A 24,350-nucleotide genomic window follows, 5' to 3' on the forward strand; every position below is an offset into this window, starting at 1 on the left:
TGTGTGTGGTTTTTGTGTATGCTTAATAATTTTTTATATAGATCATATCATCTCAGGAAATGAGCTTACTTGCTTTTCTGACTTGAATGCATTTTATTTCTTGTCTAATTGCTTAGCTGGAACTTTCATTACTAAGTTGAGTAGAAATGTGATTTTGGTTTCCTTTATAGTTCTTGATATTACGGGAAAAGCTGTCAGTCTTTTCACTGACATTTTTGGAGGGCTTATCACATATGGCCTTTCTTACATTGAAGAATCTCCCTTCCAATTATAATTTTTGAGGTTTGGGTTTTTGTATTGTTGTGTTTTTGGAGACAGGCTCTCATTCTGTCGCTCGGCTGAAGTGCAGTGACTCAATCTTGGCTCCCTGCAGCCTCCACCTCCCAGGTTCAAGCACTTCTCCTTCCTAACCCTCCTGAGTAGCTGAGATTACAGGATTACAGGTGTGCGACACTATGCCCGGTTAATTTTTATACTTTTTTGTAGAGATGGGGTCTCACCATGTTGGTCAGGCTGGTCTTGAACTCCTGGGCTGAAGCGATCCACCCACCTCGGCCTTTCAAAGTGCTGGGATGACAGACATATGCCACCTCGCCAAGCCAATTTTTTCTGTTTAATCATGAAAAAGTCTGCCCCTCTGCCCCTGCTTTTTTGCATTGAGATGGTTAGCCATTTTTAATTGTAATTTTTTGCAGTTAAAATATTTTGAATGCTTTACTCTGTATTTTCTTTCCTTCTGATACTCCCCAGTGATCTCTAGTGCCCTATATGAAAATGTGTTTTTTATGAATTTAAGTGCTTATATTTTACTTCATTTTTCATTACTTGTGAATTTTGCTTTCACCTGGTTTTGGGCAGTTTTGCTATTTGCATGTGTGTATGAGAGAAAGAGAAAGAGAGAAAAATAGTGTTGTTTACCTCTCACTGTTTTCTCTGTCAGTTTTCGTTACATTTATTTTCAGTCCCAGCTTACACAGCATTGATTTAGTTATATTGCTCTGCTAATTTGTTACAATCATTAGTAGCTCTTGAAATGGCACTCTATCATTTTGTTATTTTATTTTTAAAATGTTAAAGCTGCTTAGGCAGCTGAGATTATAAGTACAAGCCACTTTCTTACTGCATTGTTGAGCATGGTTTTGCTACGTATATTTCAGATTCAATATTTATTGGTTTTATTTTAGTTTGGAGGAGTTGAGTTTAACTTTATAACTGTAACAATAATAGGTTTTAGTTGTATTAGTACTTTGTGAGGTAGAGCTGTGCAAATGGTTTTACTTAGAAAATTGCTTATAACCTTAAATATTACAAACATTGTTACTTTATATCTATGGAAAATGTAATGTCTTTAAAATTATAAATATATCTAAAGAGTATTTTCCAGAACTGTATATTTTAAATTTTGAATTTAAATTTTAAGCACTTTTTTGATTCTGTACTTTTTGCTAAGAGCAGTAGTTTGTAAAGAATAGTGGTACTTGATCTATTAACAAATTACTGTTCTCTTTGAAAGTATTTCTAGGCTAATATTGCATTTTCTGATAGAATACTCCTGTAGCTTTATGAATGTTACTTAATTGAAGTTAGAGGTTGCAGTTTTTTTTTGTGACATTTGAGATACAGATTTTTTTTAAATGTTGGAATATTTGCTTACACTTTGTTATATTTAATGTTAGTTTTTTTGCTGTAATCTGAAACATGGCTGGCCTGGGCAAAATAAATATTCAGTTAAAATGTTAGCACTTTTTACTTTGTTACTTTTTTATGGTACTAGAAACTTCTTAAACATTATTAGTATGTAAATCTTCATTGCTAGCTATTTTAATAATATTGTAATATTTATTTTTTATTATCACATTTATAATTTTTAATATTCATCATTACGTATTGATTTATTATTTGTTACTTATAAGTTAAGTATGGCCATGTATATATTGTTAAAATCAAGAGTATTTTTATTTTAATATTTATCTATTTTTCTCTAAATATTCTTTTTCCTTTGCTCTTTAGAGGAAGTATCATTCTGCAAAGGAAGCATATGAACAACTTTTGCAGACAGAAAACCTTCCTGCACAAGTAAAAGCAACTGTATTGCAACAGTTAGGTACATGAAAACTTTTATGATACATTACATTAATTTGAAGAGATTTTCCTTTTGAGGTTCAATTTCTTTCCCTCTGCTTAGACATTTGTTTTCATTTAGAAGTCTGTGGGTTAAGACTAAATGTGACATTTAATTATTACGTATTATTTTGAGGTAAAATTTTAAATAAATAATTTTATTACAGTAGTTCCCTGTTTTCCCAGAGTTATATGTTCCATGATACTCTGGAAGCTGCCGATAGTTCCAAACCCTGTATTTTATTATGTTTTTCTAATCTTGTAGCTAAGATGACTACTAAGTGACTGCTGTCTGGTAGCATAGACAGTGTGGATACACTAGACAGAGAGTAGGAGTAGCTGTAGTAGTTTGAGTTATCATCATGCTACCCAGAGTGGCATGCAATTTAAAACTTTTATTTTATTTCTGAGATTTTTCCATTAAATATTTTTTGGCACTGGGAGACTGAAACCATAGAAAGCAAAAATGAAGGTAATGGGGGACTACTGTATAAATGTTTTCTAAGTGTATTTTCATTGTTGATAAACATAGTATCAAGCACACTCCTTCTCACCATCTGTATAAAGATAGTGCTTAGTGCTGGCCAGGTCCCAGCACTGTCGGGGTCCAGCATGGTCAGATCACTTAACGGTCAGGAGTTTGAGACCAGCCTGACCAACATGGTGAAACCCCCTCTCTACTAAAATACAAAAATTAGCCAGGCGTGGTGGCGTGCGTTTGTAATCCCAGCTACATGGAGGGCTGAGGCAGGAGAATCACCTAAACCCAGGAGGCAGAGGCTGCAGTGAGCCGAGATCGCGCCACTGCACTCCAGCCTGGGCGACAGAGCGAGACTCTGTCTCAAAAAAAAAAAAAAAAAAAAAAAAAAAAAAGATAGTGGTTACTGCAACTAGTATTGGATTCTGGACTTCCCCTACTGCTTGACGACAGGATGAGGTTTGAGTTAAGTAAATTAGATTAAGATTATGACAGGGCTGGTAAGTGGATACTAAACTTGCTTTATAGTTGTATTGATACATGATCAATGGAAACATTTCACCTAAAATTATATAGAACATCTTAGTGGGTTTTCTTGTCAAAAATCTGTTACATTCTCATATTGAAAATAAGGTAATCTAGTGTTTGAAAGTAGTATAAAATAATATGTTATCATATAGAATATAGCAAGTCCCCTCCCCAGTAATTAATTTCGTTGCTTATTTATCTTGATTGTATTTGCTATTTGGGTTAATGTTTGTTGGTAGTCCTTCAGTACAGTTATTTTTTGGCTTTGGTCTAAGCAAATAAAATCCTAACTTTTACTCAAGTTGGTGGTAATATAATTTTTTTTTCTGTCACTGTTTTATCCACAATTTCAAAAGCAATTGGGCAGAGTTTTGCTTAGATGCTTTTGCAAAGCTAATTTTATACACTTGAATTAAGTCACAGCTGACTGTTTTTGATTTGACTTGAGCATTTAGCATATATTATCTATTAGATTTCAATTGTTTATGTAGCTGTAGTTCATTATCTATTTATTAAACAAAAATCTGCGGCACACACTGTGTACCACTCTTATGGCTCTTTGAACCTAGTTTTCATTTTGCTTTTTCCATATATCCTAGAAGTTTTGTTGTGATTGTTTATCTAATGCTGTGACATTAATAATGTTATTATTACAAATAAATAATGTCAGTAATGTACGAGACCTTTTGTAAGTTGTTTAAAGTGTTACTATGTATTATTTTGAGATTTTATAAAGGATTATATTTTAGGTAAAAGTCCGAAAGCAGCTATTAAAAAGAATATAAATGGGCCAGGTGTGGTGGCTCATGCCTGTAATCCCAGTACGTTGTTGAGAGGCTGAGGTGTTCAGATAACTTGAGGCCAGGAGTTTGTGACCAGCCTACCCAACATGGTGAAATGCCGTCACTAATAAAAATGCAAAAATTAGCCAGGCATGGTGTCCCGTTCCTGTAATCCCAAGTACTTGAGGGGCTGAGACAGAAAAATCTCTTGAACCTAGGATGCAGAGATTGTAGTGAACTGAGGTTGTGCCACTCCACTCCATCCTGGGCGATAGAGCGAGACTCCATCTCAACAACAACAGCAGAAGGAATGTAAATGAATTATCTTTGATTACATAAGCATTTTTTTATTCTTTGGATGTAAGCATGGGGTTGAAAGTTGTTTTTAAAATTCTCTCACTGCATGGTAACCTTTAAAGGACAGTAAATTTATCAATTTTATACTTAAAATTTATAACTTGCATTTTTTTCCAAATTAAATTTATAAAAGAGAATTTGATTTGTCATCTCCATGTCAATCCAGTTCCTAAAATCATTTAGTTATCTGTGTGTGCTTTAAGATCCCTTTTTAGCTTTGATTGTATCATTTTGTGTGAAATAAACTTCTCTAAACTTTGTTTGGTAGTTTTAAATTTTGGGAAAATGTGATCTAAGTTACATGAATAAATTACTGAAAAAGTAATTCACTGTTTCCTGCATGATTTTCTTGAAATTGAAGTAGAATGATGGGTAAATGCTTATAACTTCTTAATTATAGGTTGGATGCATCATAATATGGATCTAGTAGGAGACAAAGCCACAAAGGAAAGCTATGCTATTCAGTATCTCCAAAAGTCTTTGGAGGCAGATCCTAATTCTGGCCAATCGTGGTATTTTCTTGGAAGGTGAGATGAAACACTCGTGCTATCTAGAGTTTATTTGTAATGTAAAATCATTTGTAGATTTTATAAAATGTAATCTGAGAAGTGAAATTTTAAAAATAAACTCCCGGCTGGGCGCGGTGGCTCACGCCTGTAATCCCAGCACTTTGGGAGGCCGAGGCGGGCGGATCACAAGGTCAGGAGATCGAGGCCATCCTGGCTAACATGGTAAAACTCCATCTCTACTAAAAATACAAACAATTAGCCGGGCATGTTGGTGGGTGCCTATAGTCCCAGCTATTCAGGAGGCTGAGGCAGGAGAATGGCGTGAGCCTGGAGGCAGAGGTTGCAGTGAGCTGAGATCGTGCCCCTGCACTCCAGCCTAGGTGACAGAGCAAGACTCTGTCTCAAAATAAATAAATTAATTAATTAAGTAGTTCCCAATTAGTCTTTCAGTTGTCTGTGTAGCTGTAGTTATTAATCGAATTATTAAACAAAATCTATGGTATCCACTGTATACTACTCCTATAGCTCTTCGAACCTACATTTTATTTTGCCTTTCCCATATAAACTTGACGTTTTGTTGTGGTCATTTACTGCTGTTATAATCGTAATTTAATTAAAATTAAGATATAATTACATTTTTATTACAATATGATTAATGTTTAAAATATAATTTAAATATCCCCCTAATTAAAATAATTATATTTTTTATTTCACATTAAAATATAATTATATTATGTGCTTAGAAAATAAAAAGTTCCTAGGAGGTAAAAATAGATAGCTTTGAATTTAGTTGCTCTTATTGAGGTACTCTTCTTTTACTTACTACATTTTGTTTTCATGTTTTTCTTTTCTTTTTTTTTTTTTTTTTTTTTTTTGAGACACAGTCTTGCTCTGTTGCCCAGGCTGGAATGCAGTGGCATGATCTCGGCTCACTGCAACTTCTGCCTCCCGGGCTTAAGCGATTCTTGTGCCTCAGCCTCCTGAGTAGCTAGGACTACAGGGGTGTGCCACCACGCCCGGATAATTTTTGTGTTTAGTAGAGTTGTGATATCACCATCACATTTTCTTAATCTGAGTGGAGTTATTGCTAGCTTTTAAAGAGTCTTAAAAGGGTTTTAAAGGGTACCATCACATAATAATCACTAATAGTTTTCAATTTAGTATTTAAATTGTATTTCCTTTGATATCTAGCATTTTAAAAAATATTCAACAAAACCCCAAGTTTTAATTTTATCTGTCAGTCATCAGTAGAAATTTGCTGTTTATAATCTTGGCTGGTGATTTTGTATATTAATATGGAAATATTTTTATTAATCATAGCTCTCAAATTACAGTGCTAGTGGAAATTCTAGAGGAAATGCATAAGTTATTATTGTTTGTTATGGTAGGAACATAAAAAATTTTTGGTAACCCAGACATTTTTTCTCCATATTTTTCTTACTTTGAATGTTGATTGTCTGAATTATACCTACTGGTATAATATTTATGTGTCTGATAGAATACATATTTGTACATGTACGTGTTTTTTTAAATCACCAGATTGTAATTTAGTGTGTTGCAAAGATCAATGGATTGAAGACTCAGAAACCTGGGTTTTAAATCCTGGCTTTGCTGTTAACTGTGGAATCATTGATAGTCCATTTAAAACTGCTTGAGGCCAGGTATAGTGGTTCATGCCTGTAATCCCAGCACTTTGGGAGGCCAAGGTGGGCGGATCATTTGATGAAACCTCATCTCTACTAAAAATACAAAAATTAGGTGGGTGTGGTGAGCAGGCGACTATAATCCCAGCTGCTCTGGAGACTGAGGCAGGAGAATCTCTTGAACACAGGAGACAGAGGCCGCAGTGAGCCAAAATGATGTCACTACACTTCAAACTAGGAGATAGAGACTCCATCTCAAAAATTAAAAAAATAAATAAACTACTTGACATCTCAATTTTTCTTAACTCTTGAGAGGATTCAATTATAACTGTCAGACACCTTTTCAAAACAAGGTTATATCTTAATTTAATTGCTCTAATTTGTTTCAGTGGTAAATTTTGGTTGTTTTTTTTTTTTTTTTCTACATAGGGTAGCTCATTTTGTGTAACTTTTACATGCAGACATGTTCAAATTTAGTTTTTCTGTTAACTTTGTGTACAATGTTTTTTTTTTTGAAAGGAAAGCATATTTATATTAAAGGGAGACTATTGTTAGGATTATTCCTTATTAAAAATATTGGTCTTCTGTTAATGATAAATAATAAATATGAAGTTAATGCTTTGTGGTAAAGTTTTTGTAGTGAAGAACTCTAGGGTTTATAAAATATTTGACCTTGGGTTGCTTGTAATACAAAACTTGAGAGTTCCAAACTTTGACTTGATCCACCACTCAAGTTCAGGAGAAGCTGAATCTTTTTTGTATCTGCATTGCACAACAAAGTGTTTTGAGCAACCTGGCTTTATTACTCAATGGAATAGTTTTGTTACTAAATAGAGCAAGTGAACTAAGTAGCATTTAGGCTTAGAGCCGGCACTGTTATATACTGTTAGCTTTTGCCTTAATACAGTAACATTAAAAGAGGTTAATTACCAAATGGAGCAGGTGTAAACATTGGTCTGTGGCATTAAGTTTTATTATATTTGAGCAGTTCTTTTTACTATAAATAGAAAGACTGTGAACCAGGACATTTTTTGCTTTTTTTTTTCAAGAATAAGATTTGTTGCATGTTTTGTTATAGTACTGGAATGTCTCATTATTGTAAAGGATAGTTGTTATTGTTTACTTCTTGTAGCATTTTATAAGATAATGTAATGAAAGATGCTTAAAATTACAGTTTCAGGCTCATGTCTATAATCCTAGCACTTTGGGAGGCCAAGGAGGCTGGAATGCTTGAATTCAGGAGTCAAATACCATCCTGGGCAAAATAGCGAAACACTGTCTGTACCCAAAATACCAAAATTAGCTGGCTGTGGTGGTGCCCGCCTGTAGTCTCAGCTACTGGGAAGGCTGACGTTGTGAGGAAGGAGGCTGCAGTGAGGTGTGATCATGCCACTACACACCAGCCTGGATGACAAAGTGAGACCTGTCTCAAAAAAATAAAATGAAGGCCAGGTGCGGTAGCTCACACCTGTAATCCCAGCACTTAGGGAGACCGAGGTGGGTGGATCATGAGGTCAGTAGTTGGAGACCAGCCTGGCCAATATGGTGAAACACTGTCTCTACTAAAAATACAAAAATTAGCTGGGTGTGGTGATGCATGCCTGTAGTCCCAGCTGCTTGGGAGGCTGAGGCGGGAGAATCACCTGAACCCAGGGGCAGAGGTTACAGTGAGCTGAGATCTTGCCATTGCACTCCAGCCTGGGCAGCAGAGTGAGACTCTATCTCAAAAAAAAAAAAAAAAAAAAAAAAGGAAGTAAAATTAGTTTCAATAATATACTTTTATAGCTCTGTAAGGAAAGTAGTATTGACAAAGGGCTTTCCCTGAGTCATATGAATTTAAGGCATAGGAGTGTGGTTTGGTTTTAATGTTTTTAGCTAAAATTTTCACAGAAAACTTTCTTGACTTCTCAGATGAAGGTAATTAACCTGCTTTGGTTTCATGGAAAATTTTTTCTCTGCTTTTACTTTTTTCAGTCTCATCTACTGCCTTCTGATTTAATGCTTCTAATGTGATTTGTGCTGAAAAAATGATGTGTTAAAAGTTATACTTTAAAAGTTATTAAAGCTCTGCATAAGGACATTGGGTGTTAGTAAAACACATAGGCATCTGATAATTTGTCATTATTTAGGGCTGTGTTGAATATTTATTTAGCTTTTCAATTGGATTGTACATATCAAAGTGAAATGGGGATGTAGTAATACATTTGTAACGACACTGGTTATTGCCTCAGTTAAAATAGCCTCCTGGAGTCACAGAACTGTGTGTAATGTTAAATTTGGAAGAGATTAGGGGAATACCTTTGTTCACTCTTTCATTTTATAGATGTAGGAAGCAAGTCCAGAGGAATAAAATGTTTTCCTCAAGGTGACATGTAATCATTATCAGAGAAAGAGTTGCAACTCAAATATACCCTGTGCTTTTTGTATTACTCTAGATTACCACAGAGGAGCCTAGACATGTTGCATTAAAGGGAAAGTTTTTGGTGACTGGACTCAGACCTGTGTTTCAGTGCATTGGCTTTCTAGTTTGCACTTTTTGGAAATGGAATTGGAAAACGTTGGTCTGAGAAAATACTGCTTATTTCTTCCAGTATTAGCCAGATTTGTCTGATAATCTGAAATTGGTTTTGAGAAAATTTGTTTCTTTTCTATTCATATTCACATTCTTTCTGGTGTCTGTCGCTGTTACATTGTCATTAAGTATCTTCTTATCAACAACTCCCCTCCCCCACAACAGTTTGTATGCATCCTCTAAATATCTGTTTCAGTTACTGGCATTTCTTGTATTTCCCAGCCCATTAATGACTCATTCTGTAGACATGTTTCTACACCTCCCTTACATGCATCCTGTGTTCTTAAATCACTCTCCCATATGAGTAAATTCCAAATTAAAATCTCTGACTTTAAGTTAGCTTATAATTCGGTACCACATCTGGTTGTTTTTACTGAACATTACCAAAGTCCTCACATCACATCTAAATTAGCATTTTTAAAAACCTTCTTCGTGGTGTTCTTTAGCAACTTTCCTGATTTGTGTGTGTGTGTGTTTTCTTTTGTTCATTTTTAAATGATAACTGCTGTTTTCCTAGTGAACCAGGCTTAAAACAATTGCCCCCCACAACCCCTACTCTCTAATCACATCATCAAGTCTTTATTAATCCTTAAGTTTGATTATTTTCCCCGTCTTTTTCTTTCTTGCCATTTGTTATTTTCCCTATAGTTCTTTACCAGTGTCTAATATGGTTTTGTCTGTACACGTTTATTTTCATTTTAATCATATTACTTGCCCTTTAAAATACATATCTCAAGTTGATAGCCTAGATTTAAAAATTTCCATTTGTAGGTTGAGTAATATTTCCACATATTTTTCAAACCTATATGAAATGCCTCTTCTCATGTTTTCTGTTTTAATCTGTGGTTCCCAGCTGTTTGGGATACATAAGTTAGAAGAGATTGAGTAATCAACCTATAGTACCTGTACCAGTAAAGATATTGTAGGGTTTTTGCTGTTTTGTATCATTTAATGTCATAATAAAGTGAAATTATACAGATGGTTTCTTGGTAACGCATGCACACACATAGAATTCCTCCATCATAAAGAATATAAAGTTAAAAACTTTATATGTAGAGAATTACATGTTGATCATTTTTACAATAGATTTACTTTTTTAAACAAGTCACACAGATAACAAAGAATGATTGTTCTGAGTGTTACTAAGTGGAAGGGGACTATTAAATCCTAACATAAAAGTCATTATCAAAGGTACTTTTCTCTTCAGATTTAACTCTGTTCTTATAATGTAGGAAGCCTGCGTTCAAACTGTGTAAATAGAGAGCTTTATGTTTAACCCTCAATATTATAGTATTGAAGAAATCTTCAATAGTTTCAGAAAAGTTTATTAATATAACATGTACTAGCTCTTTCAAGACAGTATTTAACAGCAAGTTACAATAGAGATTAAAATAAATCATGTACATCGATAATGTAAAATCATAAAGTACATCAGTAATCATATTTACACACATACTCATATGCTTGCCCATTTTTTCTTCTTTGGAATACAGTTCATCTTTTTGGCAAATAAATTATTAATGGAATTGTGTTTATTTATTTATATTTTTTCCTTTTAGGTGTTATTCAAGTATTGGGAAAGTTCAGGATGCCTTTATATCTTACAGGCAATCTATTGATAAATCAGAAGCAAGTGCAGATACATGGTGTTCAATAGGGTAAGGCTATGTATGTAAAAGCAGTAGAAGTTCGCTTGATACACTGGATGATTGAAACATCTAATATACTGTATAGTAATATAAAATTAACTGGCTGGATGTAGTGGTTCATGCCTATAATCCCAGCACTTTGGGAAGCTGAGGCTGGTTGATCTCTTGAGTCCGGGGTTTCAAGACCAGCCTGAGCAATATGGTAACACTCTATTTCCATGAAAAAATTTTAAAAAATAGCCAGGCATGGTGGCATGTCCTGTAGGCCCAGCTACGCAGGAGTCTGAGGTGGGAGGGTTGCTTGAGCTGGGGAGGTCAAGGGTGTGGTGAGCCATGGAAACGCCACTTCACTCCAGCCTGGGTGACAGTGTGAGACACTGTCTCAAAACAGCAGAAAAATAAACGAATGAAAGTAACGAGTAGTTTTTGACAGCATTCTTTTTCTTTCCAGTGTGTTGTATCAGCAGCAAAATCAGCCTATGGATGCTTTACAGGCATATATTTGTGCTGTACAATTGGACCATGGGCATGCAGCAGCCTGGATGGACCTAGGTACTCTCTATGAATCCTGCAGTCAACCTCAAGATGCCATTAAATGCTACCTAAATGCAGCTAGAAGCAAACGTTGTGGTAATACCTCTACGCTTGCTGCAAGAATTAAATTTCTACAGGTAAAAATTTTAAATAGTATATTTTAAATGACACGTATATTCGTATAATAATTGGCAGGAGAAGGGTGGCTGGCAAGTTTGTCTATTTGTGTTTTGATGTTACCTTGTTTCCATATTTTGTAATATTTTGTGGTACTATTTTTCATTTAATTTTAAATGAAATATGCAGTATGTAAACTATGTTCTTTTGCACATTTACTTTATTGATGCATATTTACATTTTACATTACTATGCATGAACTTTTTCAGTGTGCTTATCTACATTTTTAAGTTTTCATAGCATTGTAGAGAAAATAACAAATGCCATTTTTCATTCTTGCTTAAAATTTCATGAGAAGATATCTGTGAGAACTGAAAAATAGAGCTTATGTTTGTTCTGATTCTCAGAAGAATATTCTAGTTGCCCTCTTTATATTTAACATCTACCTAAAATCCCCAAATTTAGAATTTTTTTTAAATACCTATAACCCTGAGGAAGATTTAGTGGACTTGCTCTTACTCAAGTAGGCTTATGTTAAATTTGCTTTTTACATAATTTTTCCTAGGCTCAGTTGTGTAACCTTCCACAAAGTAGTCTACAGAATAAAACTAAATTACTTCCTAGTATTGAGGAGGCATGGAGCCTACCAATCCCCGCAGAGCTTACCTCCAGGCAGGGTGCCATGAACACAGCACAGCAGGTGAGAAGTTGGGTTATGTTCTGTAGGTGCCCAGCTTTAAGGGTTTTTTTTTTTCACTCTTTAGTAATCAAGTTTATTTCACTAAACGAAGGATTGACTTTAAAATAGAGAAATCTTTTTAATTAAAAAATAAAAATTTTTTAATTCCAAAGAGTTTTAGAAAATCAAAATAAAATTCCCTCTGATATGGGAAGGAATACGGGTGCCAGTTTAAACCTTTGTATATTCTCATAATTAGAAAGTAATTTCTTAAGTGACATTTCTATAGTTGTTTATTAAGTTTAAAAGATGAAACTTTTCTGAAGAAGACACACATTGCTCCCTTGATGATTCATTTGATTATAATTTTGAATAATTACCATCAATGATGTCCGCATAGTGTTGAAAAGTATATGAAGTTTTATAATTTGAAGGAGTGAATTAGGAATATGTAGAACCATATTTTTATCTTACTTCTGTGATCCTTAGGCTTATAGAGCTCATGATCCAAATACTGAACGTGTATTAAACCACAGTCAAACACCAATTTCACAGCAATCCTTGTCACTACACATGATTACTTCTAGCCAAGTAGAAGGCCTGTCCAGTCCTGCCAAGAAGAAAAGAACATCTAGTCCAACAAAGGTATATATACATTTTAGAGATATGGAAAATCCCAGTCAAAAATGAAACTAACTCTTCTGAAATTGTGCCTGGACTGTATTTTAAGCTTGTGGACATCAGCAAGTGAAGCAGTATTTCTATTCCATAATCTTTGCATCACATTAAATATAGAAGGTAGGGATAAGTTTGTGTTCATCACGTCATTTTATTCATTTCCCTGCTTTTACAGTTTTAACACAGTTTTTACCATCACTTCTGACGATGAAATAAACTGAATGTTGGATAGTAGTAGACCACCTTTCTACATCTTTGAGATGTAATTTAAATATGGTCCTTTTTTCTAAATGTGTAAGTTTATGAATTAATTATACATTTTTAATTTTAATGATTTAAAAGGATAAGTCATATATATATATATATATATATATATATATATATATACCTATTCCAATTTCTAGTCACTTGGTTCTCACTAGTCATAACTCTAAGTGTATGAAATTAAGCAAATATTCTTAATCTTTTACACTAAATTTTCCTTAGAATGGTTCTGATAACTGGAATGGTGGCCAGAGTCTTTCACATCATCCAGTACAGCAAGTTTATTCGTTTTGTTTGACACCACAGAAATTACAGGTATGAATTCTTTGACAATCTTTCCCCCAATTTGAAAGCAGTAGAAAGAGTAAATGTTGTTTTTTAGGTATTAAGTGTCAAATTGAATGATGATTAAGTAAGTTAATATGAATATAATTAAAATGAGCCCACATTTTCTGGGATAATAGGAATCAGAATCCATTTTGTGAGAGGAGAGGAAACTTAGATGACATAAGGTGAAGGCACCTTCCAGTTTCTACCTCTAGCCACCTATTTTTAGTTTTTCATGCACAGGCAATGTTAACAGTTTTTTTCTAGAGATGTAAATTGTGCATGTACAAACAAATGTGTTTGTGTATTTTTTTTTTTTTTTTTTTTTGAGACAGTCTTGCTTTGTTGTCCAGGCTGGAAGGTTGTAGCATGATATAAGCTCACTGTAGTCTCCACTTCCTGGGTTCAGGCCATTCTCCTGCCTCAGCCTACCGAATACCTGGTACTATAGGCATGCGCCACCATGCCCAGCTAAAGTTTTTGTATTTTTAGTAGAGACAGGGTTTCACCATGTTGGTCAGGCTGGTCTTGAACTCCTGACCTCAAATGATCTGCCTATCTCAGTGTCCCAAAGTGCTCGGATTACAGGTGTGAGCCACTGCACCTGGCCAAGTCTCTCTCGTTGTTTTTTTTGTTTTGTTTTGTCTTTTGTTTTTTTGAGATGGAGTTTCACTCTTGTTGCCCAGGTGTGATCTCCAAGTTTGTCTTTTCAAAATAGAATTGTAGGTACACTTTTACATATATTTTAGGATCTTAGTTTTTTTGTTAAAGATGTATCTTGAGGATCTTTCTGTGTCTGTGTATTGCTTCTCTATTCTTTGATTTATGATTGCATGGGTGGGGCAAATCTGTTATTTAAACAGATCCCAACTATTGGGCATTTACATGTTTTTCAAGAATTCTGTTACAAATAATGTTGCATTAAGCATTTTTATTATTAAATGTTTTAAGCTAAATAGCTTTGTCTTTGAATTTTTATTTCCCCATAATACATTTAACTAAAACCACACAAAACAGCTTTCCTCAGAATTTTAGATTTTACTGCCTTTTTCAGACTTTTTTTTTTTTTTTTTTTTTGGAGACAGAGTCACACTCTGTCGCCAGGCTGGAGTGCAGTGACATGTGATCTCAGTTCACTGCAGCCTCCGCCTCCTGAGTTCAAGGGATTCTCTTGCCTCATCCTCCGCAGTAGCTGGGATTACAGGCATGCTCAACTACACCCAGCTAATTTTTGTATTTTTAGTAGAGATGGGGTTTCACCATGTTGGCCAGGATGGTCTCGATCTCCTGACCTCATGATCTGCCCTCTTCTGCCTCCCTAAATGCTGGGATTACAGGTGTGAGGCACCACGCCTTTCCACTTTTTCAGACTTCTTAAAGGATTTTGAGCTTGAGTAACATTGGTTAAGAATCACTATCGGGGGCGGGGCGCGGTGGCTCACACCTGTAATCCCAGCACTTTGGGAGGCCAAGGCAGGCGGATCACAAGGTCAGGAGATCGAGAGCATCCTGGCTAACACGTTGAAACTCTGTCTCCACTAAAAATACAAAAAATTAGCCGGGCATGGTGGCACGTGCCTGTAGTCCCAGCTACTCAGAAGGCTGAGGCAGGAGAATGGCGTGATCCCAGGCGGCAGAGGTTGCAGTGAGCAGAGATTGCACCACGCACTCTAGCCTGGGCGACAGAGGGAGACTCCGTCTCAACAACAACAAAAAAGAATCACTATCTTAACATTCATTAGGAATCACTGTCTTTCATCCTGCAAAGGTTCTATGTAGTCTTTTTAGTGAGGAGTTGCCTTATATTGTCTTAAATTTTAGATTAAACTTTGATTATATTAATCTCTTTTCTTCTTCTAGCACTTGGAACAACTGCGTGCAAATAGAGATAATTTAAATCCAGCACAGAAGCATCAGCTGGAACAGTTAGAAAGTCAGTTTGTCTTAATGCAGCAAGTATGTATAATATTTTTATTTTCTCTAAAATTTATCAATAGTTTGAGAATATTTCTTTACTACAGTATCATTTTAGAGGATATTAATGCTAATTTATAGTTTCTGTGTATATTTCATGGGATGTATATATCTGAGTTTTACATGTGTGTTAGTAATGGACAAATTTTTTAAAAAGGAAATATACTCAGATTAACTTAGATCCAAATGATTGATTTGAAGGATTTGACAAGAATGTGAATTGAATGGAAATTTGAAATCTTCTGTTTCATGAAGGAAAAATGACCTGTAAGTTTTTGAATCATTATTTATAATCTTTAGCAGCTTTATTTTGCCCTTGAGCTGTTAATAAAGGCCGATTTCTTTACATACTGAAAAACCTTTCTTCTTTTTATAGGAATTATATATTAAAGTGAATCTATTGTCTATATGTTTTTTTTAGAGACATGAAATGTTATATGAAATTAGAGATGTATGAACTACACATTTTCAAAGTTACACAGCAGTTTTTCTTTTTTGTTTTTGAAGATGAGACACAAAGAAGTTGCTCAGGTACGAACTACTGGAATTCATAATGGGGCGATAGCTGATTCATCACTGCCTACAAACTCTGTCTCTAATCGACAACCACATGCTGCTCTGACCAGAGTATCTAGCGTCTCTCAGCCTGGAGTTCGCCCTGCTTGTGTTGAAAAACTTTTGTCCAATGGAGCTTTTTCTGCAGGCTGTATTCCTTGTGGCACATCAAAAATTCTAGGAAGTACAGACACTATCTTGCTAGGCAGTAATTGTTTAGCAGGAAGTGAAAGTAATGGAAATGTGCCTTACCTGCAGCAAAATACACACACTCTACCTCATAATCATACAGACCTGAATAGCAGCACAGAAGAGCCATGGAGAAAACAGCTATCTAACTCCGCTCAGGTAAAAAAAGGACTAGCTGCTTTCTTGGCTCTTATATAGTAGTTTATCTTTATTTAGTTTGTGTACATTCTAAAAAGATAGAAATTTAAAGAACGGCTTTGTCTTTAGAAAGTAATTTAAGTAATTGATAAGAGTATAAAACTTTTAAGTGATACCAGGATCATTACAGGCCTACCTTGGACATCTTACAGGTTTCATACAAGACAACTGCAATAAAGTGAGTATCATAATAAAGCCAATCACACTAATTTAGTTTTATTTTTTAGTGCATGTAAAAGTTATGTTTACACTATATTATGTCAGTTTGCAATTATAATTTGTGTAAGCAAACAACATATACATCTTAATTTGAAAATATTTTATTGCTTAAAAAAGAAAGCATGTGATCATTAAGCAAGTCATAATTTTTTTAGTGGTAGACAGTCTTGCCTCTATGGTGATGACTGCTCATTGATCAGGATGGTGTTTGCTGATGAAGTGGCTGTGACCCCTTAAGACAACAATGATATTTGCTACTGTGATCCTCCCTCCCTTCCTTCCCTCTTTCCTTCCTTCCTTGCTCTCTCTCTTCGTTTCCTCCCTCTCTCCTTCCCTGCCTCCCTTTTTTTTTTGAGACAGAGTCTCACTCTGTTGCCCAGCCTGTGCAATGGGGCTATCTTGGCTCACTGTAACCTCTGCCTTCTAGGTTCAAATGATTCTCCTGCCTCAGCCTCCAAAGTAGCTGAGACTACACGCATGCCACCACTCCTGGCTAATGTTTGTAATTTTAGTGGAGACAGGGTTTCACCATGTTTGTCAGGCTGGTCTCAAACTCCTGATCTCAAGTGAAGTGCCCACCTCGGCCTCTGAAAGTGCTGGGATTACAGGCATGAGCCACCGTGCCCAACAAACTCTTTATTTCTTGAAAGATTTCTTTGTAGGATGCCATGCTATTTGATGTTTTCCCAATGATATAACTTCTTTCAAAGTTACAGTCAATCCTCTTGAACTTTGCCACTGCCTTTATCAAATAAGTTTATGTAATATTCCAAATCGTTTGTTTGTATCACAGTAGTGTTCACAGCATTTCCACAGGAGTGGATTTCCTCTCAGAAAACCACTTTCTTTTCTCATCCCTGAAACAGCAACTTCTAATCCATTCAAAATTTGTTGTGCACTTGCAGCAGTTCAGTCACTTCTTCAGGCTCCACCTATCAAACTGTCTTGCCATTTCTACATCTGTAGTTCCTTCCTCAACTGAAGTCTTGAACTCCTCAAAGTCATCCATGAGGATTGGAATCAACTTCTTCCACATTCATTTTGACCTCCTCCCATGAATCATGAGTGTCCTTAATGACGTGTTGAATGACTGAATCCTTTTCAGAAAGTTTTCCCTTTCCTTTGCTTTATTAGAGGAATTGCTGTCTGTGTTAGTTATATATAGACTTATGAAATGAAATGTATTTCTTAAATAATAAGACTTAAAGTCAAAATTACTTCTTGATCCATGAGCTGCAGAATAGATACTGTGTTAGGCATGAAGACAAATTTAATCTCTTTTTACATCTGTCAGAGCTCTTGAATGACCAAATGCATATTTAATGAGGAATAGTATATTGAAAGGAATCTCTTTTTCTGAGTAGTAGCTATCCATATAGACTTATAAATATTCAGTAAACCATGCTGTCAACAGTTGGGCTATCACACAGGTTTTGTTATCCCATTTATAAAGCACAGGCAGAGTGGATTTAGCATACCTCTTTAGGGCTGTGGGATTTTCAGAATCATAAATGAGCATTGCCTTCAGCTTATAGTCACCAGCCTTATTAGTTCCTAACAAAGGTGTCAGCCTGTCTTTTGAGGCCTTGAAACCAGGTGTTAACTTCTCTCTAGTTAGAAAAGACCTAAATCACATCTTCTTCCACTGTAATCTTCATTGAAAATCTATTGTTTAGTGTAGCCACCTTCATCAATGATACTAGCTAGGTCTTCTGGATAACTTGCTGCTTTACCTTGCACTTACTTATATTATGGAGATGACTCCTTTCCTTCTCCCTCATAAACCAACTTCTACTGGCTTCAGACTTTTCTTCCGCAGCTTCCTTACCACGGTCAGCATTCATAGATTGGAAGGAGGGGTTTACACCCTATTTCTGGATTAGGCTTTGGCTTGAGGGAATATTGTCAGTGATGAGACAGCCTTTATCTAGACCACTAAAACTTTCTTTATATCATCAATAAGGTTGTTTTGCTTTCTTAACATTTGTATGTCCATGGGAGTAACAGTTTTACTTTCCTTGGCCTTCACAACTCAGCTAACTGGTACAAGAGGGCTAGTTTTGTGACTCTCTTGGCTTTGGACATGCCTTCCTCACTAACTTTAATTGTTCTAGCTTTGGATTTAGGGAGAGATGTGGCTTGGTACAGTGGCTCAGGCCTTTAATTACAAGACTGTGGGAGGCCAAGGCAGGAGGATTGCTTGAGCCCAGGAGTTGGAGACCAGCCTGGAAACATACCAAGACCCCATCTGTACAAAAATTACAAAAATTAGCAGGGCATGGTGTCATGTGCCTGCATTCCCAGACACTTGGGAGGCTGAGGTGAGAGGGTTGCTTGAGCACAGGAGGACAAGGCTGCAGTAAGCTGAGGTTTCACCACTGCACTCCAGCCTAAGTGACAGAGTGAGACCCTGTTTCAAAAAATTTTTTAAAAATCCATAGTAGAACTTCCTTCAAAGTTATGAGTTAATCCACAAATCTCAGGTGAGCGATATGCAATGCTTCCTTTCATTCAAATGCTTGGAGGCCATTGTAGGGTTTATTAGGTGGCCTAATCTAATATTTTTGTGACAGGAATATGGAGGTCTGAAGAGAGGGAAAAAAATAGAAGGACTAGATGGCAGAGCAGTCAGAACACAGAACATTTGTTAATTAAATGTGCTGCCCTATCTGTGGTGCCCTCAAACAATGACGATGGTAACATCAAAGATCCCTGATTACAAATCAGTGATACAATATGAAAAAGTTTCAAACAATTGAGAGAGTTACAGAGATGCAAAGTGAACACAATATGTTGGAAAAGTGGTACAGATGGACTTGCTTGCTTGATATCCACGGTTGCCACATATCTTCAGATTGTAGTAAACATAGTGTCTTTGAAGTTCAGTAAAGCAAAGCACAATAAAATGAGGTATGTCTGGACTACGTGGTAATTTAGTCTGTGCATGTAAGTTTATTTACAGTATTATAAATTCACGATACTGCTTTCTTTGTGGTTTCAGTTACCTGGGGGCAACTGCAGTCCATATTAAATGGAAAGTTCCAGAAATAAACAGTACATACATTTTAAATTGCATGCCATTCTGAGTAGTGTCATGAAATCTTCTCCTGTTCCACTCCATTTGACCAGGATGTGAATCATCTCTTTCTTCAGCATATCAACACTGTACACATTACCTACCCTTTATTCACTTAGTTGCTGTCCCTCAGTTATCAGATCAAAAAAAAAATATTGAGAATTCAGGACTATTGACAGTTTGAGGCATCCAATGAGGGTCTAGGAATATATCCCCTACAAATATGAGGGACTGTTGTAGTTAAAGCTAGTGTACAGATAAATTACATTAGGTAGTATGGAAATCTGAGGAAAAGGGAAAAAACAATTATTACTTTACAGTTACACCAAATCTCATTGCTATTTCAATAAGACATAATGACATGTTTTAGAAAGTATCTTTAGGTAATATTTGCACATATTCCCTGGAGAACACCGCTACCGTGCAAGCTGTTCAATATTTATTCTAGTGGAAGGAAAGGACTAGCAGAATTTAAATTACCATGAATTGTAATACAATGTGACATGAGCAAGTGCCTTGGGAGGGCCAGCATATTAGAGACCCAGACAATTGAAGGAATTTGGAAGGAGAAAGGGCAGGTTAAGGAGTGGCTGGAGAATAGCTTATGAAGAGGTAGTGCAGCAAGACAAGCCACAGACAAAACCCTCAGACACCCAAGTTAAGGAAGGAAGGGCTTTATTCGGCTGAGAGCTTAGGCAAGACTCATGTCTCCAACAACCGAGCTCTGCAAGTGAGCAATTCCTGTCCCTTTTAAGGGCTCACAACTTTAAGAGGGTCCACGTGAGAGGGTCGTGATCGATTGAGCAAGCAGCGGTACATGACAGGGGGCTGCATGCACCAGTAATCAGAATGGAACAGAACAGGACAGGTATTTTCACAATGCTTTTCCATACAATGTCTGTAATCTATAGATAACATAACCAGTTAGGTCAGGGGTCGATCTTTAATCAGGCCCAGGGTGCGGGCTGTCTGCCTGTGGATTTCATTTCTGCGTTTTTACTTCTTCTTTCTTTGCAGGGAGAAATTGGGCATAAGACAATATGAGGGGTGGTTTCCTCCCTTAGTAGAATGAAAGTGAGGCCTCGCTGAAGGACCTGCTTTATCTGATGGCACAGTAGAGCTATTAAGGTTTTATATACAGATATAAATTTCTTTTTATATACAGATATAAATTTATATACAGATATAAATTTCTTGAAACTTTGTTTATTTTTATTGATTAATATAATTTATTTTTTAGAGCTGTGTTCAGTATATAGGAAAAATTACACAAAAAGTAAAAAAGCTCCCATTCCTTTCCTTGTCTCTCATGGTTTCTCCTATTAGCCATGTGTTCTAGTTACAGAAGTCTCTCAAGTTTTTGTTTGTCCGAGAAAATTTTTTCCCTGGTTTTTGAGTGGTAATTTTGCTGAAATTCCAGTTTGGGTTTTTGTTTCAATACTTTAAACATTTCTGTCTAGTCTCTCTTTTGCATGGAGTCTTAGTTCATTCAGAACACTATAACAAAATACTATGGACTAGGTGATTTATAACAAAGAGAAATTTCTCACAGTTTTGGAGATTGAGAAGTCCAAGATCAAGAGCTAGCCTACTTGGTGTCTTGTGAGATGGTTCATCTATGTTACTTTCTTGCTGTGTCCTCACATGGTGAAATGGGCAAGGAGTCTCTCTCAGGCCTCTTTTGTAAGGACACTAATCTCACTCATGAGGGCTGTACACCTTATGACCTTATCCCCTCGCAAAAGCCCAGTCTCCTAATAATTTCACCTTGGTGATTCAGTTTCAAAATAGGAGTTGGGCGGTAAGGGTGGGCACAAATATTCACTCCTTTAGTGCATATGTTTGCAAGAGAAGTCAGATGTAATTCTTAACTTGGCTCCTCCATAGTTAAGCTGGGGTGTTTTTCTCGTTCTTTAATTTTTCTCAGAATTTTTTTCATTGCCTTTGCTTTTTTACAGTTTACATATAGATGTGTATTGTAGTATTTTTTGTTATTTATATTGTTGGATATTCTCCTAAGTTTTCTGGGTCTGTGGTTGGTTTCTGTAAGGTCAGCTGAGAGAAAAAAGAGAGAGAGCAAGACCCAAGTTCAGGCAAGCTTTTAGTAAACCTGCCAGCTGCCTTACCACAGACAAAGGAGGCAGCAGCCAGGTTACAGAATAAGGGATTGATACTTGGGGGTGGGATTATGCTTTCAGTTGTATTCCCTCATATTTTGCAAGTGTTCTGTTGATGTGATAAAGTATGATGAGGTGATAAAGTGTGTGGGAAGGAAGTGTTCTGTATTAGTTGCCTGTCTTTTAATGAGACTTTACCTTTTGGCTGATTCCTTCACAAGTGCTGGTCAGCTTTTTATTCCCCATTAAACAAGCAGGAAGGCTAGAGAGGCTTGGCATTGAGTATTTTCTGTCTGTCATGTTGTTTAGGGTATAGTAAAACCCTAGCTGTGTTAGGCTCTGGCCAAATAATACAGTAATTTCCCTGAGTCATGCCTTTTTAAGAACAGATGCTCAGGAAACATTTCAGAATGTTTACTTTGCCTCTTTTCCTGTTAGAAGGTGTAGAGGTGTGTTTTCTAGTCTTTACTGTAAGATCCTGTTAGGGCTTCTGGAGGTAAAACTTATAAAAATATGGAGGTTCCGTAAGGCTTGGCCTCCCTGAAGCTTCTAACTCTCAAAAACTGAGCATCCATCAATTTTTCAGTTACAGTTTAGGTTTTTCTCTTAGTGGTTCCAGCAGCAGTTTCTGTTCACTGCCGTTTGCTCTGGTAAGTTGTGATACTATGGTAAGATGTGAATCTGTCTGCCTGTGTGTTCAGTGTGGGTGGCAGCAGTAAGTTAACCAGTCACTTCACTTCTCTTAACCCTGGATAACTTACCACCAATCTGTTTTCTATGTATATGGATTAACATATTACAGACAGTTTATACACATGGAATAATATAGTATGTGACCTTTAGTGTCTTAATTCTTTCACTGGACATTGTGTTTTCAAAGTTAGGGAATATATCCTGTTAATAACCCTTCTAAAATGAAGGTTGAACAGTGCTGGACTAACATTTCAGTTTTCTTTTGTTTCTGATCAGTAGGAATTGAGTGAGGAAAATAAGAAATTTGTGTGATACAGGCAGTTTGTACAATCTACGAGCTTTTCCTTTTGATTTCCCCTTGATTTCTCTTATAGCTGTGTCCTGATTATCATACAAAAGTTAGCTCCTCAAAATAAGTTATACTCTTTTAAAAATAAGTATTATTTGTATTGTTGTATTATTATATATTTGTTCCTTATAGTTTTGATTAATGGTTGAATAAATTCACCCATGTGGGAACCCATAGATACAAAGGGCTGACTGTATCTTCATTATTCTCTCAGATCCTCCTCCAGGAGTTTCATCAAATATCACAATCTCAAGGATATCAGCTTTTTATTATCTTTCTGTTCATAATATAACTCTTTCCTATTGTCTCCAGCATTCTCTGCCCTCCTCTCTCATAAATTTTTCTGTAAGGTCCGTATCAAAACATCATCTAATATTATATATTCTAAATTATTTCCTTTACTTTTTATTTAATCAGCTGGATAAAATAGGGAATTAGGCTGTTTTTATTCTGTTTTATCCCTTGACCCTGAAAAAGTTAGATGTGGCCAAACCGGGTACTCAATAAAAATGGCTACAAGGAACAAAAAGCTACCATTCAGTCTAAAACAGAGACTGTCCTTCCTGAAAGTATTTGAAGATTAAACTTAAAACTTGCCTTAAAAATTTATTTTGAAATGGTTAATTTTATGTGTCAGAATTGGTAGGGTAAGAGGCTCAGTTATTTTATTGCAGGAAATGTTGCAGGACAATCAAAGACTGGAGAGACCAAAAAAGGTTCAGGAGGGTTTATTAAGGTGATCACCGGCTCAGCTGGACATATGTCTAGAAAATCTGAGTCCCGAACAAAGGGCTTTTCCTACTCTTTTTTTTGAGACAGAGTCTTGCTCTGTCATCCAGGCTGCTGTGGGGCAGTGGCACCATCTTGGCTCACTGCGAACTCCGCCTCCTGGGTTCTCTCCATTCTCCTGCCTCAGCCTCCCGAGTAGCTGGGACTACAGGCGCCTGCCACCACTCCCAGCTAATTTTTTTATATTTCTAGTAGAGTCAGGGTTTCACCATTTTAGCCAGGATGGTCTCGATCTCCTGACCTCGTGATCCACACGCCTCAGCCTCCCAAAGTGCTGGGATTACAGACATGAGCCACCGTACCTGGCCCTCCTACTTTTAAACATCTAAAAGTGAGAACTACGTGAGGTGGGAAGCAAGTTACAGAAGTGAGAAACAAAGGCAGTTAAGCATTACAACATTTCTTACGTCTTGAGAAAAACGTGTCTTGCATCCTAAACTTACCAGTCTTGTGACCCTGAAGCCGTGCTAGGGAGGTAAGCAGGAACTTGCTGAGCCTGTAATAAACTTTGAGGAATGTGGAGTTGGGGAGTATAGATAAGGTCCACTGATCACAAACAGAAGACAGGCTGTTAATATTCTCTTTTAACTTGAGTGTAAGTTGAGGGGTGGGAGGTCACATTTTGCAGCAACTTTTAAGAGGATTTTAAAATTTCTACTACTACTACTAATAGGTTATAGTTGATTTCATTAATTCCTTCTTCATTTCCCCCCTTTGGTGTCCCACACAAATGTAGATTAGTAAAGTGCACCACAATTAGCTATTTCTTCTTGAGTGGGTACATACTTCTCTTGGGATACCGGTTGGTACTTTTGCAGAGCCATTATTCAGGTGATGGTATGTCTGTGTACCGTTGCTTCTGTGGTGGATTGGATGCTTCTGATGAGAAGTGGCAGGAGACAAGGAGTAAGTAGGCATCCACTTATTACGGTGGTAACATGATTGGTACAGTG

The 24,350-nt window shown here is 36.3% G+C and overlaps 1 protein-coding gene across 25 annotated transcripts in view; it reads left to right on the forward strand.

Moving 5' to 3' along the window:
* UTY (ubiquitously transcribed tetratricopeptide repeat containing, Y-linked) overlaps window positions 1–24,350 on the forward strand; it is a 245,450-nt gene that overhangs the window by 109,095 nt on the left and 112,005 nt on the right. For 5 of the 25 annotated variants that reach the window (XM_055377182.2, XM_055377183.2, XM_063703405.1 and 2 more), the window contains exons 9-15: window positions 2,011–2,104; window positions 4,667–4,793; window positions 10,550–10,648; window positions 11,091–11,310; window positions 13,134–13,226; window positions 15,099–15,194; window positions 15,720–16,115. In XM_055377182.2, the coding sequence (XP_055233157.1) occupies window positions 2,011–2,104; window positions 4,667–4,793; window positions 10,550–10,648; window positions 11,091–11,310; window positions 13,134–13,226; window positions 15,099–15,194; window positions 15,720–16,115 (1,125 nt within the window). Of the gene's footprint in view, window positions 1–2,010; window positions 2,105–4,666; window positions 4,794–10,549; window positions 10,649–11,090; window positions 11,311–11,855; window positions 11,991–12,458; window positions 12,615–13,133; window positions 13,227–15,098; window positions 15,195–15,719; window positions 16,116–16,284; window positions 16,333–24,350 lie in introns of all 25 variants that reach the window. The other 20 variants (XM_055377177.2, XM_063703401.1, XM_055377195.2 and 17 more) reach the window with 13 other exon arrangements.

Source organism: Gorilla gorilla, chromosome Y, assembly GCF_029281585.2.
Source record: "Gorilla gorilla gorilla isolate KB3781 chromosome Y, NHGRI_mGorGor1-v2.1_pri, whole genome shotgun sequence".
Taxonomy (NCBI): domain Eukaryota; kingdom Metazoa; phylum Chordata; class Mammalia; order Primates; family Hominidae; genus Gorilla; species Gorilla gorilla.